Below are 19,787 nucleotides of genomic sequence, written 5' to 3'. Positions count from 1 at the left end.
CCTCAGACCCCAGGGACCTTATGGGGAATGTGGAGTGCCCTAAAATAGCTCTGCCTACTTTACTGAGTGAAAGACCGGGTTTCCACTCTTCTAAACCCTGCATTCAGCCCTCCACTGCCTTCCTCCTGTCCACAGGCACTTGGGGCCCTGACAATCACAGCTCTGGTGAATAGCCTGGGCTCTGGAGTTAGACCACCCAGACCAACCACTGACTAGTCCCTGGTGACCCAAGCAAGTCACTGAACCCATGGGATGTTTTATAAAGTATGGTAGGCAGGTAAAAGGGCCTCCCTACAAAAGAGGTCCACATCCTAGTCCCCAGAAGCTGTGAATATGTTAGGATACAAAGGAATTAAATAAACAACAAGGTCCTACTGTATAGCACAGGGAACTATATTCAATATCCTGTGTCAAATCATAACAGAAAAGAATATGAAAAAGAATGTATATACTTTACTGTACAAGAGAAATTTTTTTTTTCTTTTTTTTTTTGCGGTACGCGGGCCTCTCACTGTTGCGGCCTCTTCCGTTGCGGAGCACAGGCTCCAGATGCGCAGGCTCAGCGGTCATGGCTCACGGGCCCAGCCGCTCCGCGGCATGTGGGATCCTCCCGGACCGGGGCACGAACCCGTGTCCCCTGCATCGGCAGGCGGACTCTCAACCACTGCGCCACCAGGGAAGCCCTAGGAGAAATTTTTTTTTAATATTTATGTATATATATATGTATGTATGTATGTGTTCGTTTGTTTGTTTTGGCTGTGCCGTGTCCTAACTGTGACACGTGGGATCTTCAGTGCAGCACGCGAGATCTCTTAGTTGTGGCATGTGGGAGCTAGTTCCCTGACCAGGGATTGAACCTGGCCCCCTGCATTGGGAGCTCGGAGTTTTACCACCGGACCACCAGGGAAGTCCCTGTACAGCAGAAATTAACCCAACATTGTAAATCAACTATACTTCAGGGACTTCCCTGGTGGCACAGTGGTTAAGCATCCACCTGCCAATGCAGGGGACATGGGTTCGAGCCCTGGTCCGGGAAGATCCCACATGCCGCGGAGCAACTAAGCCCGTGTGCCACAACTACTGAGCCTGCACTCTAGAGCCCGCGAGCCCCAACTACTGAAGCCCGCGTGCCTAGAGCCCGTGGTTCACAACAAGAGAAGCCACCGCAATGAGAAGCCCACGCACCGCAACGAAGAGTAGCCCCCTCTCGCTGTAACTAGAGAAAGTCCGCGCGCAGCAATGAAGACCCAACGCAGCCAAAAATAAATTAAAAATAAAAATCAACTATACTTCAATAAAATTTAAAAAAAAAGAATTAACGTTATAGGTGGAATTCATATTGTGATTTAGCTGACCTCGTTGAGAGACCAACTGGGGATTTTATCTTAAACGGGGAGTTTATCCTGGTTTATGCTGGTAGACACAAGGTAATCCCAAGGATCTTGAAAAATGGGAAAAGGCGAGAGGGATGGCAGCATAAGGACTCAGCCTGATGTTTCTGACCTTGAACATGGAGGAAAGGGCCACGAGCCAAGGGTTGCAGGCAGTTCCCAATAGCTGAAAAGAGGAAGGGAACGGATTCCCCCCAGACCCTTTAGAGCGGAATGCAGCTCTGATGACACCTCGATTTTAGCCCAGTGTACTAGTCAATGTTCTCCAGGGAAACAATATATGTATGATAATGAATTTGTGTTGTATTAAGCCACTAACTTTGTGGTCCTTTGTTACAGCAGCTGTAGGAAACGGATATGAAAAGAATGTCTCCCACGGGGGTCCTTGAAGGATCGAGTGAGGATTGTGTGTAAAGTGCGTGGTGCAGCCCAGGCACGCAGTAGTCGCTCAGTAATTGGAGGTGTTTTAGTTGCCTAAGTCCCCAGTAGCAGGGAACTCAGAGACTCTGGGCTCCGGAGGGGTCGGCAGGCTGGACTTTGGCCCAGCAGAGCCAATGTGATTCTTCTGTTCTCTGCAGCCCTTGCTGTCCCTCTGTTGCAGGAAGGGGGACCCCTTCCGGGCCCCGAGAGTGGGCTCTTGCCTAAGACTCAGCAGTGAATTGTCCGAGGAGACACGTGTGCTGACAAAGCAGGAGACCTTATTGGGAAGGGGCGCCCGGGCGGAGAGCAGCAGGGTAAGGGAGGCCAGGAGAACTGCTCTGCTACAGGGCTCACAGTCTCGGGTTTTATGATAATGGGGTTAATTTCCGGGTTATCTCTGGCCAATCATTCTTTTTTTTAAAAAAATATTTATTTATTTATTTTGACTGCTGGGGGTCTTAGTTGCAGCGTGCGGGATCTTTAGTTTTGGCGTGCGGGATCTAGTTCCCTGAATAGGGATCAAACCCGGGCCGCCTGCATTGGGATCAGAGAGTCTTAACCACCGGTCCAGTCGGGAAGTCCCTCTGGGCAATCATTATGACTCAGGGTCCTTCCTGGTGGCGCGTGCATCACTCAGAGGAGATGGATTCCAGCGGGAAGGATTCTGGGAGTTGGTAGGACATGGACTGGTGTCTCCTCTCTCCTTTCGATCTTTCCCAAGTTCTTCCAATTGGTGGTAGCCTGTTAGTTCCACGTCCCTACCAGGACCTCCTGTTGTAAGATAACTCATGCAAGTGGTTACTATCGTGTCTGGCCGGGACGGGTGGTTTTGGTCCATGGTTCCCTTAACGCCTCCAGAGACTTTATTTATTTGTTTGTTTGTTTGTTTTGGCTGCACCGCATGGTATGTGTGATCTTAGCTCCCTGACCAGGGATCGAAACCGTGCCCGCTTGCAGTGGAAGTGCGGAGTCTTAACCGCTGGACTGCCAGGGAAGTCCACCTCCGGAGACTTTAAAGTAGGCCTGGAAGAGCTGGCAGCTCCGTCATTTCACTTCGGAGGGACATTTGGCAGTTCGGCAGCTGACCCCAAGGGGAGGGTGCTCTGATGCATGACGTCAGGGGCTGGCAAACTTCCTGTAAAGGACCAGGGAGTAAATGTTGTTGGCTTTGCAGACCAGGTGGTCTCTGTCTGATGGTGCAACTGTGCTGTTGCAGCAGAAAAGCGGTCACAGACAGTGTGTAAACAAATGGGTGTTCTGATAAAACTTTATTTACAAAAACCAGAGGTGGTCAGGATGAAGACGCTGTCTTTAATCAATCCTCCTTAGGGGAGAAAGCATGGGCCCTTAAAGCCTCTCCAAATGGCCTCAAGAGGTCTGGAAACTTCCATCCTTGTTGTCCTCCAGGAACGTCAGGATATACTGCACTGAAGTCTGGTTTGCCTCCTGGAGAACCAAGATCAGAGATGAGCCAGCCCAGCTGAAGCCCTCTAGAGCAACCAGCCTGCCGCCCACCGGCTAAATGAGCACATATATATGAGTGACCCCTGGCAAGACCAGCAGGGGAACGGCTCAGCTAGGCCCAGTCCAAATTGCTGATTTACACACTAATTATTAGGACAATTTTTTACAATAGCCAGTACCATGGGGTTCTTTTAGAGTCCATATATATGCGTTAGCACATGGCATTTGTTTTTCTCTTTCTGACTTACTTCACTCTGCATGACCGACTCTAGGTCCATCCACCTCACTACAAATGACTCAATTTCGTTTCTTTTTATCGCTGAGTGATATTCCATTGTATATATGAGCCACATCTTCTTTATCCATTCCTCTGTCGATGGACACTTAGGTTGCTTCCATCTCCTTGCTATTGTAAATAGTGCTGCAATGAACATTGTGGTACATGACTCTTTTTGAATTATGGTTTTCTCAGGGTATATGCCTGGGCTGGCTCATCTCTGATCTTGGTCCTCCAGGAGGCAAACCAGACTTCAGTGCAGTATATCCTGACGTTCCTGTAAGAGGAAAAGGATGGCTGTTTCTCTGCAGTTTTCCCCAGCTTTGGGTGATGGCTACTGCTGGGCTCCGGCTTTCCATCGGCGGAGGGCAAGGCGGCGTGGACAGCGGCCCCGGCACCCCGCGCCCCGCCACCCACAGCCGCGCGCCCGCCCGCCCGCCGCGCCCCGAGCTCTCCGCTCTTCGCCTCAGTGCCCGGCCGCCGCCACCGCGGCCCAGAGAGCGGCCCAGATGCAGGCCACCAAGTGTGTGGTGGTGGGAGACGGAGCTGTAGGTAAAACTTGCCTCCTGATCAGTTATACGACCAATGCCTTTCCTGGAGAGTATATCCCCACTGTCTTTGACAACTATTCTGCCAATGTTATGGTGGATGGAAAACCGGTGAATCTGGGCTTGTGGGATACATCTGGACAAGAAGATTATGACCGATTACGTCCCCTATCCTATCCGCAAATGGATGTATTCTTGATTTGCTTTTCTCTTGTGAGTCCTGCATCATTCGAAAATGTTCGTGCAGAGTGGTACCCTGAAGTGCGACACCACTGTCCCAACACTCCTATCATCCTGGTGTGGACGAAACTTGATCTGAGGGATGATAAAGACACGATTGAGAAACTGAAGGAGAAGAAGCTGACACCCATCACCTACCCGCAGGGCTTGGCCATGGCCAAGGAGATCGGTGCCATCAAATACCTGGAGTGCTCGGCGCTCACGCAGCGAGATCTTAAGACGGTGTTTGATGAAGCTATCCAGGCGGTTCTCTGCCCGCCCCCCGTCAAGAAGAGGGAGAGAAAATGCCTGCTGTTGTGAATGTCCGGGCCCCTCCCACCTGTCCCCGTCCCCCAGGACCCTTTGTACGCTTTGCTCAAACGGTGGAGCCTTCGCACTCAATGCCAAGTTTTTGTTACAGATTAGTTTTTCCATAAAACCGTTTTGAACCAATCAGTAATTTCTAGGTTTTGTTTGTTTAAAGTGTAAGAGTTCAAACTTTCACATCCTATGAAAGTTTAGCCCTAAGATGACGAGCTTCCTTAAAGCCTTATTTCTCAAAGCCCCTGTTCTTGCTCAGATTAAGAGTTGCCAAAATACCTTGTGAACTAAGTTGCATTGTTGGGCTAAGAACACTAAGCACTAAACTGTTCAAAGACCTTTGTCTGGAAGAGACTAGCTTCTGAGGCAGGAGATGCAGACACTCGCTAATGAGTTTCAGACGCGAAGAGCAGTACAGCCTCCTTCCTGAAACGTTGCCATTTAACGCATCCTGATTTACCAGCCCACGTTCACTACCTAACACTGTACTGTACGTCATAATGAACGAGTGGAACAGCTCAGCTCTTTGGATCCATCTTTTTGATTTCATAGTGAGATTTTTAAAACAAATTAGTGTATTAGCTTTGGTGAGATTTTGAACAGAGTTTTTACTCCCGTGTTCCCTCCGATGAAGCATTCTGCTCTGGCCGCGGGTGCACTGGGTGGAGTGTGTGGAACACTTGTGATCAGAGGATGAAGACAGTATTTTAACAAAATATGGAGATTAATTTACACTACATTGTATATGTAATAATTAAACTATTAAAAGTGTCACGGGTACACGTTTTAAAAGGTTAATTTCTGTCAAATGCAGTAGATGATGAAGAAAGGCCGGTATTATCAGTGTTTTCTTAAGCTTTTCCTTAAACGTGCCCATCCCTCCTGAAATTGGGCATTTAATCCATCTTTGACCTCATCATTCTCATAGTTGCTAACTTAGTAAGTGCTTTTCTTATAGAACCCCTTCTTAATGAGCAATATGCCTCCTTGTATTATAAAATCGTTCTGAATATGCATTAGAAAATTTTTTTTGTAGATTAGTAAAAGTGCATTCCTGTTTTCATGTTACCTTATCCAAAGCTATAAGTGCTTTCCTTGGTTTTCCAGTAACTAGGTGTAAAAATCCTATGTTGCAGCTTTACAGTTTTTAAAATACTTAGATATTCTTTTTTTTTTTTTTTTTTGCAGTATGCGGGCCTCTCACTGTTGTGGCCTCTCCCGTTGCGGAGCACAGGCTCCGGACACGCAGGCTCAGCGTCCATGGCTCACGGGCCCAGCCGCTCCGCGGCATGTGGGATCTTCCCGGACCAGGGCACGAACCCATGTCCCCTGCATCGGCAGGCGGACTCTCAACCACTGCGCCACCAGGGAAGCCCATACTTAGATATTCTTAAACTGTAAACCCTGCCAGATCACCGACACTGCACCTGGACTAATAACACTGACCGCCTCTTGCCTCACAGCGTGCACACGCTTCCTGTCCTTGCCCTAACGATGTTCCTTGGGGTCTGTGAGGTTCTGTCAACCCCGTGCTCGTGCTAACGAAGTTCTGTACAACTTACCCGCTGGCAAGAATATGAGCTTGGACCTTTCAACCACTAGAACAAAATTTTTTAAAGTGACAGTTGCAGAATTGTGGAGTGTTTTTACATTGATCTTTTGCTAATGCGATTAGCAGTATGTTTTGCATGTATGACTTAATAAATCCTTGAATCATGATTGGCAAAAAAAAAAAGAGGACAAGGATGGAAGTTTCCAGACCTCTTGAGGCCATTTGGAGAGGCTTTGAGGGCCCATGCTTTCTCCCCTAAGGAAGATTGATTAAAGACAGGGTCTAGAGTTCTCAAAACATACACCCCTGCCCACTGACCCCAGGCTTGATGATGCAGAGAAGTTAGCTGCTGCTGCATACAAACCAGCACACAACTTAGAACATCCACCATGTAATACGCTCCTTGCCCTGTAGATCAGCAATTAAAAAAAAAATTTTATTGGAGTAGAGTTGCTTTACAATGTTGTGCTAGTTTCTGCTACAGAGAACAGAAAACCATAGCAGAAAACCACAAAAAAGATGAGAAGACAACTCTCAGAATGGGAGAAAATATTTGCAAACGAAGCAACTGACAAAAGATTAATCTCCAAAATATGCAAGCAGCTCATGCAGCTGAATATCAAAAAAACAAACAACCCAATCCAAAAATGGGCAGAAGACCTAAATAGACGTTTCTCCAAAGAAGATACACAGATGGCCAACAAACACATGAAAAGATGCTCAACATCACTGATCATTAGAGCAATGCAAATCAACACTACAGTGAGGTATCACCTCATACTGGTTAGAATGAAAGAGAAAAACAAATATAGTGTATTAATGCATATATGTGGAATCTGAAAAAATTGGTATAGACGATCTTATTTACAAAGCAGAAATAGAGACACTGATATAGAGAACAAAAATATGGACACCAAGTGGGAAGAGCAGGGTGAGATGAATTGGGAGATTGAGATGGACATATATACATGATTGATACTATGTATAAAATAGATAACTAATGAGAACCTACTGTAGAGCACAGGGAACTCTACTCGGTGCTCTGTGGTGACCTAAATGGGAAGGAAATCCAAAAAAGAGAGGGAGGATATATGTCTGTGTATAACTGATTCACTTTGCTGTGTAGCAGAAACTAACACAACATTGTAAAGCAACTATATTCCAATAAATTTTTTTTGAAAAATTGCTGATCTACAGGGCAAGGAGCGTATTACATGGTGGATGTTCTAAGTTGTGTGCTGGTTTGTATGCAGCAGCAGATAACTTCTCTGCATCATCAAGCCTGGGGTCAGTGGGGCAGGGGTGTATGTTGTGAGCACTCCAGCGGGAGACCCTGTAAACACACATGGCAGAGCGTGGGGATGTGCACGGTCCTCTTGTTGGGAGAGACTCGGATATCTGGGAATAGCAATCTACTCTTCCCTTCCAGGTACCGTGCGTGGTGTGTTTCTTGTGAGCCAGAAAGAGCCCATCATACGCAAGCACACTGTATATACGTGTGTGTGTGCAAACATGCGTTTCTTCTGCACACCCCTCAGCACCTTGCTTTGTTCGTAGAACGTATGGTGTCCATTTTTCTCCATGAGGACATCTGTCCAAAGTTACATCTGCTGGATGACCTTCACCTTGACATACAGATTTCTCATCCTCCTTCCCTGCTGAGACAGATGCATCCGTGCTCCCAGTCATGCCAAGAATGAGCTCACTGACCCCAGGACAAAGGAAAGGAGGCATCGGGAAGGCATCAAGAGGACGCTGAGGGGGGTCCAGATTTCTGGGGCAGAAGCTTTGCCTGCAAAGCTGCTTATTAGGATTGTATTTGCTACCACTGTTTCTCTTTTAACTGTGATAAAATACACATAAACATAAAATGTACCACCTTAACCATTTTTAAGTGCACAGCTCACTGGTATGAAGTACATTCCCATTGTCGGGCAGCCATCCCCACCATCCATCTCCAGAACTTTCCCATCTCCCCAAACTGAAACTCTGTCCCCATGAAACACTGACTCTCTGTCCCCCTCCCCCAGCCCCTGGCCCCCACCATCTACTTCCTGTCTCTGTGGATCTGACTCTCTAGGACCTCGTGTGAGTGCAATCAGACAGTATTTATCCTTTTGTGCCTGCCTTATTTCACTGAGCATCGTGTCCTCAGGGTTCATCCATGTTGTAACGAGTGTCAGAATTTCCTTCCTTTGTAAGGCTAAATAATATTCCATTGTAAGGAGGGACCGCATTTTGTTTGCCCACTCATCTGTTGATGGAAATTTGAGGTGTTTCTGCTTTTTGCATATTGTGAATGGTGCTGCTATGAACATGGGTGTACAAATATCTGTTGGAGTCCCTGTTTTCCATTCTTTTGGCTCTCTGCCTAGGAATAGAATTTAGTGAATCACATGGCAATTCTATGTTTAACTTTGTGAGGACCCACCAAACTGTTTTCCACAGTGGCTGCACCATTTTACACTTCCACCATCGCAGACCTAGGTTTATTTTATTCTTTTCTTTCATTTTTATTTGAGGTATGAGATACATACAAAAAGGACACAGAGGGGCTTCCCTGGTGGCGCAGTGGTTGAGAGTCTGCCTGCCAACGCAGGGGACGCGGGTTCGTGCCCCGGTCTGGGAGGATCCCACATACCGCAGAGCGGCTGGGCCCGTGAGCCGTGGCCGCTGAGCCTGCGCATCCGGAGCCTGTGCTCCGCAACAGTGAGAGGCCCGCGTACCGCAAAAAAAAAAAAAAAAAAAAAAAAAAGGACACATTACCAAGTGACCAGTTTAATAAATTTCTATCTATAATCTAACTATCCATCTCTTTCTCTAAGTAACCAGCCCCCAAGAAGTCTATATGCCCATTCTCAGTCAATATCCCCCAGAGAAAACCTCTGTCTGACTTCTAATTTCATCAGTTTCTCCTGTTTTTGAACTTCATGTAAATGGAGTTCTAAAGTATGTCCTCTTTGTTGTGTGTGACAGCCTTCACCCAACCTTTGTATTTTGAGATTCATCCAGGCTGTTGTGTGTAGTGGCAGTCTCCTCCTTTGCGACGCCGGATGTGAATGTACCACAGTTTATTCACCCGCTGTCTTCTTTTTTTTTTTCTTTAATACCTATTTATTTATTTATTTAGGCTGTGCCAGGTCTTAGTTGTGGCACGGCGGGATCTAGATCCAACCTGGGCCCCCTGCATTGGGAGCATGGAGTCTTAACCACTGGACCACCAGGGAAGTCCCTCACCCGTTGTCTTCGGAAAGGACATTTACATTATTTCCAGTTGTTGGCTACTGTGAATAGAACCACCATGGACATTCTGGTGCACGTCCTTTAGAAGGGAGTAGACATGTTCCTCTTGGGTGTGCCCTTTGGAGGGGAACTGCTGAGACCTGGAGTAGTAATGTCAGCTCTGGTGGATCACGCTGGACAGTTTTCCAAAGTGGCTGCTCCAATCTGCACTCCCACCAGGAAGATACGGGTGTTCCAGTGGCTCCCACCTGAACCAGCACTCCGCGTTGTCTGTGTCTTTAATTTTGGCCCTTTGAGGAAGAGGAATGTCCACCCGAGGGTTAAAAGACAATACTGGGGACTTCCTTGGTGGCGCAGTGGTTAAGAATCCGCCTGCCAATGCAGGGGACACGGGTTCGAGCTCTGGGCCGGGAAGATCCCACATGCCGTGGAGCACCTAAGCTCGCGCCGCAACTACTGAGCCTGAGCTCTAGAGCCCGCAAGTCACAACTACCGAGCCTGCGAGCCACAACTACTGAAGGTCGCATGCCTAGAGCCCGTGCTCCGGAACAAGAGAAGCCACTGCAATGAGAAGCCCGCACACCACAACGAAGAGTAGCCCCCGCTCGCCGCAACTAGAGAAAGCCCGCGCGCAGCAACGAAGACCAAACGCAGAAAAAAAAAAAAAAAAAAAAGACGATACTGGCCAGGTGATCAAGGGTAAATTCGTTTGTTGTAAGTCCCACTGATGGTGTGTATCCTTGATGTGACCTGAGGAGAATGGCATTTTTATCTCTGTCTGGATCTTCCACCCCAAACCCCAGAACTCCAGACCAACCATAAGAAAAACATCAGAAAACAAACAGATAAACAAATTGAGGGACAAAATACCTGACCAGTCCTCCTCAAAACTTTCAAGGTATCAAAACCCAGGGATGTCTTAGAAATGTCACAGCCCAGAGGAGACTGGGACAGAAAAAGGACCTTAGGGGAAAACTAGGGAAATTCTAATAAAGTGTAGACTTTAGTTAATCGTAATGTATCCATCTTGGTTCCTTAGTTGGATAAACAAGTCGTACTAATGTGTTGGAAATAAGGGTACTGGGTCGGGGTCCACTGGCATTCTGTACACTCTGTACAGATCTTTGCAACATTTTTGTAACTCTAAGCTATTCTAAAATTAAGCAAGTGCTAAACAGAGACAAGTATGTTATTTCCTTGATTTGAACATGTCTGAGTTTCTTTTCATGGTCACATTTTTGCTATCTGGATGTGTCTTGGAATTAGTAGCAAAGGAGAGTTGCCAGCCCCTGGGAAGATGCGGCTGGTTTGCAGGTGGCTTGCTCTGGAGCTGAAGACCATGGTAGGAAGTCTGCAGCCTCGGGCTGCACTTAGAACCATGGGAGGGGATGGGCCAGCTCAGTTAGGGATGGAACCTATAAATAAAACTCTTTTTCTTGGGGCTTCCCTGGTGGCACAGTGGTTGAGAGTCCGCCTGCCGATGCAGGGGACACAGGTTCGTGCCCCAGTCCGGGAAGATCCCACATGCCGCGGAGCGGCTGGACCCGTGAGCCATGGCCGCTGGGCCTGCGCGTCCGGAGCCTGCGCTCCGCAGCGGGAGAGGCCACAGCAGTGAGAGGCCCGCGTACCGCAAAAAAAAAAAACAAAAACTCTTTTTCTTTTCCATTATGGCTAATCACAGGATATTGAATACAGTTCCCTGTGCTAGATAGTAGGACCTTGTAGTTTATCCATCCTATATTTAATAGTTTGCATCTGCTAACCCCAAACTCCCAAACCAACCCTCCCTCCCTCTTTCTCCCCCTTGGCAACCACAAGTCTGTTCTCTATGTCTGTGAGTCTGTTTTTGTTTCGTAGACAAGTTCATTTGTGTCGTATTTTAGATTCCACATATAAGTGAGATTATATGATATGTGTCTTTCTCTGTCTGACTTACTTCACTTAGTATGATAATCTCTAGGTCCATCACTTTGCTGCAAATAGCATTATTTCCTTCTTTTTATGGCTGAGTAATATTCCATTGTATATATGTACCACATCTTCTTCATCCATTCATCCATCAGTGGACATTTAGGTAGCTTCCATGTCTTGGCTATTGTAAACAGTGCTGCAATGAACATTGGGGTGCATGTATCTTTTCTTTCTTTTTTTTTTTTTGTCACACGGCATGTGGGATCTTAGTTCCCCGACCAGAGATGGAACCCATGCCCCCTGCACTGGAAGCACGGAGTCTTAACCACTGGACCACCAGGGAAATCCCAGGGGTGCATGCATTTTTTCGAATTAGAGTTTTCTCCAGATCTATGCCCAGGAGTGGAATTGCAGGACCCTATGGCAGCTCTATCTGTTCTCTGCACGTCTCATATCAACAACCTGCATTCCAATCCTTGCTCTCAACGTCATCTTCGGGGAATCCAATCTGCGACAGGGACCTTGACAAGAAGAAATGGCTCAGGGAAAAGCTACCTGCACAGGGAAGAGATAGAGGCCATCGCCCCTGGGGTGAGGCGGGGAGGGTGAGCACAGAGATTTGTCATTTCACCCCCGATACTCATCTCAGCCTTCCTGGCTGCCCCACTCTAGGTCACCTCGGGATACAGAGGTGGCCCAGATACAGTCCCTGCCTGTGCAGGAATCTGGGGGCACCAGCTGGTCTGAATAATGTTAGTACAGAGTCTCCCCCGTGGCACTGGGGTTACTCGGGGCGGGTCATCCTCTGCTGGGGGTCCCTCCTGGGCACTGTGTGGGGTTCAGGAGCATCCCTGGCCCCACACATTTGATTCCAGGGGCCCCTCCCTCCCAAGTGTGAAAACCACAGATTTTCCCCAGACATCACCGAAGAACTGGGTGAGGTGGGGGCAGGATGGCCCTGAGCGAGGACAGCTGTGTTGAAGCAACCAGCCTGTCCCAGGGCAAGGTCTGCCCCAATCCTGTCAGCGCCTGCATTTAGAACTGCCCCTTCCCTCTCCCACCTCCCCTGCCCTTCAGTGGTCTCCGAGACATCATCCCCATGTAACAAATCACACCTTCTCAGTTTACTGTCCCCAGCACCTAGAAGAGTGTCTGCTATGTAGTAGATGCTTCCTAAATACTTGCTGAATAAAGGAGTTGAATAAAGGGATGAGTGGATGAATGAATGAAGGTTACCATGGAAGGAGGGGGGAGATTCCCTTTCTGGCTCTCGGGGGTTGGGATCTCAAGTGAAAGATCCGTCCTAAATCGGCTGACCAGCCTTCTGGGGTTCCTCGGAAATGAGGGTTTCCCCAGAGTTCCAGCGCTCAAACCTGAGCGGTCCTGGGCAAACTGGGGGCGGGTGTTGGTCACCCTGTGTAAACACAGTAACAATTCCAACTGCAATAGCAATGGCCGAGGACCTCTACGGTCTTATTGACCAGGCCCAGTTCTTTACCTGGCGGGGAAGGGTGGGCCGGGATTGGAATTCTGGTGATCCAGGGTGGGTGAGGGCACACCCCGGGCTTGTGTAGGGGAGTCCAGGAAGGTTCTGGAGGAAGTGACAGTGACACAGGAGGGAGGGAGGAGTCTAAGGAAGAACGTCCCACAGCACAATTTGTGCCAATGGCCCTGGGGCCAAGGTCACACCTGACCACGGCTTGCTTTTTTTTTTTAATTTACTTTTTTCCCACATGGATATGCAATTGTCCTAATGCCATTTATTGAAAACTCCTTAATTTCCCCACTTTCTGTCATATCAAGTTCTCATCTATCTGTTTCTGGACCTTTATTCTCTACCATAGAGCTATACGTCCCATCCTTGCACCACTAGGGCTGTTTCATCACTATAACTTTATTTTTTATTCATTTATTTCTTTGGCCGTGCCAGGCAGCATGTGGGATCTTATTTCCCTGACCAGGGATCGAACCCTCACCCCTTGCAGTGGAAGCTCAGAGTCTTAATCACTGGACCTCCAGGGAAGTCCCCAGGGCTTGCTTTCACATCCATCGAACGGTGGGGGTGGGCATGGGGAGAAGCGAGCCATCCTATGTAGAAATGCAGGGTGGAGGGCAGGACAGCTGGAGCGGGAGGGGAAGAGGCGGAGGAGGGAGGGATGGATGGCGGGCGGGTGAGAGACAGAGAGTTTCCGGAGACAATAGCTCTGGCGTGTCCTAGGGCATGAAAGCTGAAAATAGCTCCTAGTGCCGGGAGCCTTGGAGCCGGAGCCTGGGAGCCAGGGTGACTGGCTCTCCTCCCTGGTGTGTGTGTGTGTGTGGGGGGGGGTGCTCTGGACTTCTCAGGCTGGGAATGGGGTGCACGGAGCAGGGACGGAGCAGGGACCCTTCTCTCTGGGACCTCGCGGGCCATCCTCAGCTCAGAAAGCTGAGCCACTCCTGGCCCTACGAGTGGGGGGCTTATCCTCCCTGTCCCCTGGATCACACCCCCTCACACACAACTTCCCCGTGTGTGCTCCCAGCAACCAAGAGAATCTGTTTTTAAAAGATTTGGGGGAGGGGAGTGAACATACAAACAAGAGCAGAATGGATACTTTTTCAGAATGGGAATGGCTCTGTGTAAGCCCATCCCCAGGGTAACCAGAGTCCTGACCTCTAACACCCTTGACGAGTCAGCCTTGGTCTGGGCTTGCAGACCCACGGAAGCTTCCTCATCCCCTCCTTCAGACCCCGTCTCTCCCTCGGCGTCTTCGTGAGAGGCACCCAGGGAAGTGGGACTGCTAGGCTGTACTGCTGCTAGAACTCCACCTGGGCTCCACCGGGCTCCAGCCCCCCGCCCTGTGCACCTCTCTGACCCTGAGGCACCTCAACTGGTAGGAGCGGCATCACCTTCCCTCCTGGGACTTGTGACACTTAAGGGAGACACAGAAAGGACAAGCGTTTGGCTCCCTGGCTGGCAAAGAGCAGGTGCTCAATTGTCATAAGTGTCCGTATCAGTGAGGGTTCTCCAGACAAACAGAATCCATAGGGTGTGTGTGTATATACACACACATGTACATATGTACACGCATACAAAAATATACAGCTGTGTGTATATGCAGTACGCATAAGACATATACACATATAGTATATACAATACACACATACATATATACACGCATATAAAATGCATAGTTTGTATATATACAGTATGTATACACACATATACACATAATACATACAATACACACATACATATACACTATACATACACGCATATAATAAAATGCATAGTTGTATATATACAGTACGTACACATACATATAACATATACAATATACACACCTAGGTATATATATATCATATATATACATACATACAAAGATATATTAGGTGTGTATATATACAGTATACATACATATACTATACATACACATATAATAAATGCAATACATGCACATACATACATATAGACACACATATACACCTACATATAAAAGCATATAGCATAAAAATATATATGTGCTGTATATATAAATACACAGTATATATACATACATATATCATATATATAAAATATATACACATACATATATACAATGTATATACACACATACACACCTATACGTAAATATGCGCATGTATATACATATAAATACATACGCAAGTGGGTATATATACAGTATATACATATATACATATAATGCCTATACAACATATACACATACAGGTATACAACATATATACACACCTATACACTGTATACATACATACATACAGTGTACATATACTGTATATATACACACCCAAATATAAATATATGGGTGTGTATATATACAGCATGTTCACATGTATAATACATATACTATATATACACATACATACATATATACAATATATACACACAAATATGTAGGTTTCTATGTATACTATATATAGTACTTACACATATACTACATACGCACGCACATATAAACATATGTGTATATACATATAAACGTGTATGTACATACCTTATATTCAATATATATGCATGCGTACACACATATATATAATATGTATACACACATATACAAATTAATAGGCTTGTATATATTCAGTATTTTTACATATATAGTTTTGTTTTAAGGAGTTGACTCATGTGACCGTGAGGCAGGCAAGTCAGGGCAGGACTCTGGGCTGGAGACACAGGGAAGAGCTGATGTCTGAAGGCCATTGGAGGAACAGTTCCCTCTTTCTACGGAACCTCATTCTTCTCTCGTCCTTCAACTGATTGACGAGGCCCACCCACGCCGTGGCATTGACAATCTCCTTTACGCAAAGTGGACCGATTTCAGGTCCTTCCAGGTCAGGATACCTTCCTGACCATATCTGGGATGTTTGTGGTTGCCGGGGCCCCGCGCAGTGCGCACATGAAATTAACCATCCCCGTAGCGTTGATGACACTTTACTTTCTCCCCCGAGCATTGTCACTACTATTCCAATTAAAATGGGAGCGCCAAGAGGGCAGGGCATTTCCTTTTTTGCCAGTACTGAGCGTCCAGGGTCTGGTGCCTAGCATAGGCTAAATAAACGGCATTCTTGGGAACAGAAGCAGGGATTCCGGCTGTCACATTTAATGAGGAATTACAGTCATTAATGACGGGGGGGGGGGGGGTCACGGTACGCCAAGAGGTGGACTCGAACCCGCCACCGCAGGCCCCGAGGGGTCTCCCCGGGTCCCCACGTCGGGCCGGTGGGGTAGGCCGGGGGCAGCCGAGGACGTGCGTGCGTGCGTTCGTGCGTGCGTGAGAGCGGGCGAGCCCACGGGGCGGGGCTGAGGGGGGGCGCGCGCGGAGCGGCGGGCGGGGCAGCGGGAGCGCGCCGCCTCTTCGCGCCGGGCCCCCCCGCGCGCGCGCCGCGAGTGGTTCAGCCCGGCCCCCGGCTCATTGTGCTCGCCTCACGCCGGCCCAAGATGGCGGCGGCGCTGGAGGCTCCGGGCCTGTGACCACAAAGAGGGAGCTGGGGGCCGGACGGGAGCGCGGCGGCGGCGGCTGAGGCGCAGGCCAGGCCCCCTCCCCTCAGCCTCCCGCCCGCCCGCCCGCCCGCCCTCCTCCGCCCGCCCGCCTGCCTGCCCCGCCCCCGCCGGCGGCGCCCCGCCCCTCCCCCAACCGCCCGACTAGCATGGTGCGGCGGCCGCGCGCGCAGACATGGGGGAGAAGCTGGAGCTGAGGCTCAAGTCGCCCGTGGGGGCTGAGCCCGCCGTCTACCCGTGGCCGCTGCCGGTCTACGTGAGTGCCGCCCGTCCCCTCCCCCCGGACCCCCGCCCCTCTTCCCCCACGGCGAGCGCTGGGCCCACCGGGAAACGGAGCGACTCGAGTCCCCAGACCCTCTTTGGACCCTCCTTCCCGCCCCGCCGTGGTTCTCCGCGGCCGTTTCCAGCCTCCACGCGCAGGGTGGGCAGAGGGGAGCCGGGGCCGGCCGGGGGCGCAGACTCGGCCGCGGGGACCCCGCGCTTCCGAGGGGCGCCCGAGCCGGGCTGCCGTTGGCTCTGCCGGGCTGGGGTCCCCGGTACCCCCGGGCCTGGACTGCCGGCGGGCTTGCCTGTCCGTACTTTATGATCTGACATGTAGGGTTTCTTCTTCCTGGTAGTTAATTCTTGGCGCTGTCAACGTGCTTAGTTTTATTTTTGAGGACACCCTTTTCTCCCTCTTTCCAGTTTTTTGTGTTTTTGTTTTGTTTTAGTTAGGCATTTTGTCCCTCTGATCTTGAGTGGCAGGACTGGCTGGACCTTTGGAAAGGAGGCATTCTGTTCCCTGATCTTGAGTGGGTGGGCTGGCAGGACCCTTGGAACGGAGGCGTTCTGTGCCCTGATCATGAGTGGGTGGGCTGGCAGGACCCTTGGAGAGGAGGCGTTCTGTCACCTAATTTGAGTGGGAGGGCTGGCAGGACCCTTGGAGAGGAGGCGTTCTGTCACCTAATTTGAGTGGGTGGACTGGCCGGACCCTTGGAGAGGAGGCATTCTGTCCCCTGATTTTGAGTGGCCTTTGGAAAATGACAGGGCAAACGGAAATTTACACAGGCGTCCCGGTGGTTCCAGAAATGTAGGGTGCCCAGCCGGGTGGGCGCCCGGCCTCTCGTCCCCGGTGGCGGCGTGGTGCGCGTGTTCGTGTCCCAGGGTCCACGCTTGGGCCCTGCAGCCCGCCTTCGGGAGGGAAAGCGCAGCGGGCGCCGTGGGCCGGCGCCTTTGGGGCGCTCTTTCGCGCGCTCGGCTTGCGGGGGACCGGCCTCCAGGGACCCGGCGGGGAAGCCCGCGCGCCCCGCCCCTCGCGCGGGCTCCGTGTGTGTCAGTTTGTGGAAACTGTGTCGCGGCCGGGGGCGGGGTCGGGACGCTGGGACCGCCCGGGAGCCGATGTTGGCTCCGGGCCGCGGTTCTCCCCGGTTCTCCGAGGTCCGAGGGTTTCCAGCCCGCCACTGCGCACCGGCGCTTTCTATTTTTGCTCTTCCTGCGCCCGGAGGCGCGGCTGAGCCCGGGCTCTGGCTTTTCCGGTTGGGTAGCTCCGGGTGGCCCGGTGGGCGGCCTGAGCAGTGGGCAGGGCGGGGAGACATCCCAGGGCACGGAAACTGAAAGTGGGGAGAACCTTCAGAACTCCAGCTGATCCACTTGCCTCACCTCCCCCGCCCCTCTTACTGCACTTGTCATGTACCGGTTGGCTGGCCGGCGCATTTTTCAAAATGTAATAATTCGTTTATCCTTAGTAGCCGTGAAGCATAGTTCACTTGTAGTGCACAGTTCTAGGAGTTTTGACAGATGATCGCCGTCAGGCGGCAGAGCAATCCCGTCATCCCATTTGCTGCCCTTTGGCGCCAGCGCGCCTCTAGCCTCTTGGCCACTAATCTCCTCTCTGTCCCTAAGGTTTTGGCTTTTCCAGAAAGTCAGATAAACGGAACAACAGTATGTAGCTTTTTGATTCTGGCTGCTTTGGCTCAGCAAAACCTATCAGAGATTCATCCCTGTTTTTTTTTTTTAATATTTATTTATTTAGTTATTTACTTGGCTGTGGTGGGTCTTAGTTGCGGCACATGGGATCTTCATTGCCGCGTGCAGGATCTTTTAGTTGCGGCGTGCGGGATCTAGTTCCCTGAGCAGGGATGGACCCCAGGCCCCCTGCATTGGGAGCGCGGAGTCTTAGCCACTGGACCACCAGGGAAGTCCGTCATCCCTGTTGTTGCGGGTATGAGAAGTCACCCCTTTTTCTTCCTGTGTTGTATTCCATTTTCCGTTTGTCCATTCGCCTGCGGGTGGCAGGACTTGTGGGATATTTCCAGTTTTGAGGGGATCAGGAATAAAGCTGCTGTAAACATCCCAGGGCAGGTTTCCATGTGAACTTGGGTTTTTACGTCACTTGAGAAAATACTCAGGAGTGGGACTGGGGACTGTGCTAAGTGTATGTTTAACAACCCTTCTGCATCTTAGAAATTGGTATTTTTGAGTATTGGAAGAATTTAGAAATCCACTGTGACCCAGCACCCAGGCACTTGAAACAAAGATGAAAGTTCATCTGGAGATGGTCACGTTGTCCCCATCTCTGTCTTTTATTCAAGGCAGAGCAAGGCCACAGATTTGTAACCCTTGTAAGAAAGGCCTCATGTGTCCAGGCCCTGGCAGGACCTGGCTTTCTAGCGGTGGGCGGTTCTGAAGTGGAGAGCGTCTTTCCCTTGCTGGCCGGACCTCGCTTGGCAGGGTGCGGGGTGTGCTGCCTGCCTGGCCGGGCGCTCCTCCTGCTGGTCAGCAGCTGTTCCTGGTGTGTCTGTCCCACTACCAGGCAAGCAGTCAGGGGCCCTAGTGAAGGGCTCAGCGAGCCGCAGCCTTCCTAAAGCTTTGCGGGTAACGTCTGCTACCCTCCCATTTCCCCGCTGAGGAATTTTGCTTTCTCATGGGAAGTGAGGGGGCGGTACTTTATAAGAGTTCGTATTTTGTGATGACTCGATGCTGAGTACATTAAGAAAATGGGCTCCTTCTAGAAGCTTAACTTTTCAGAAGGTCAGATTACTCATGTGACCGCACGTTTGAAATGACTGAGCTTGTTTGTTCATTGATTCATTCATTCTGCAAGCACCTCCTGGATATTTACACTCAGTGTTCCAGGGGGCGCAGAGGACAGTAGACAGTATTCTTATTCTCAAGAAACTTATGAACGAAGGACGGTAGGTGATCTATAAACACAGAAGGTCACCTGAGGTGTAGTGCCCCGTATATTGGACCAGCTGAGGTCCCAGAGGGTGGGGCTGCCAGGTTTGCCCTGGGGGAGGTGTGGGTGGCTTCTCTGAGGAGGGGGCACCTGCAGGAGGAAGTGCAAACAGCCACAGCCGTCCGCACGCGGAAGTGTCCAGCCTCCAAAATGGGCTTTTGCGCAATTGACAAATGGGAGGGCGGGGTGCAGGGGGTGCAGGGCGAGTTTTGTTCCTTCTGTGACTGAGAGTTC

At 49.9% G+C, this 19,787-nt stretch overlaps 1 protein-coding gene and 1 pseudogene across 1 annotated transcript in view; both read left to right on the top strand.

Moving 5' to 3' along the window:
- Positions 1–3,904: 3,904 nt before the first annotated feature.
- LOC113608790 (ras-related C3 botulinum toxin substrate 1 pseudogene) lies at positions 3,905–4,772 on the top strand (annotated as a pseudogene).
- Positions 4,773–16,301: 11,529 nt separating this feature from the next.
- Positions 16,302–19,787, top strand: part of DOT1L (DOT1 like histone lysine methyltransferase) — a 50,657-nt gene continuing 47,171 nt past the window's right edge. Inside the window, 1 exon segment of the mRNA XM_027085668.1 lies at positions 16,302–16,592. Within this exon segment, the coding sequence (XP_026941469.1) occupies positions 16,512–16,592 (81 nt within the window). The 5' untranslated portion in view covers positions 16,302–16,511.

This window comes from Aethalodelphis obliquidens, unplaced genomic scaffold (assembly GCF_003676395.1).
Source record: "Aethalodelphis obliquidens isolate GAN/ISIS:26980383/991018 unplaced genomic scaffold, ASM367639v1 scaffold53, whole genome shotgun sequence".
Lineage (NCBI taxonomy): Eukaryota > Metazoa > Chordata > Mammalia > Artiodactyla > Delphinidae > Aethalodelphis > Aethalodelphis obliquidens.
Note: the sequence above shows the minus strand (reverse complement) of the source record. Positions and strands in the feature narration are given on the sequence as shown.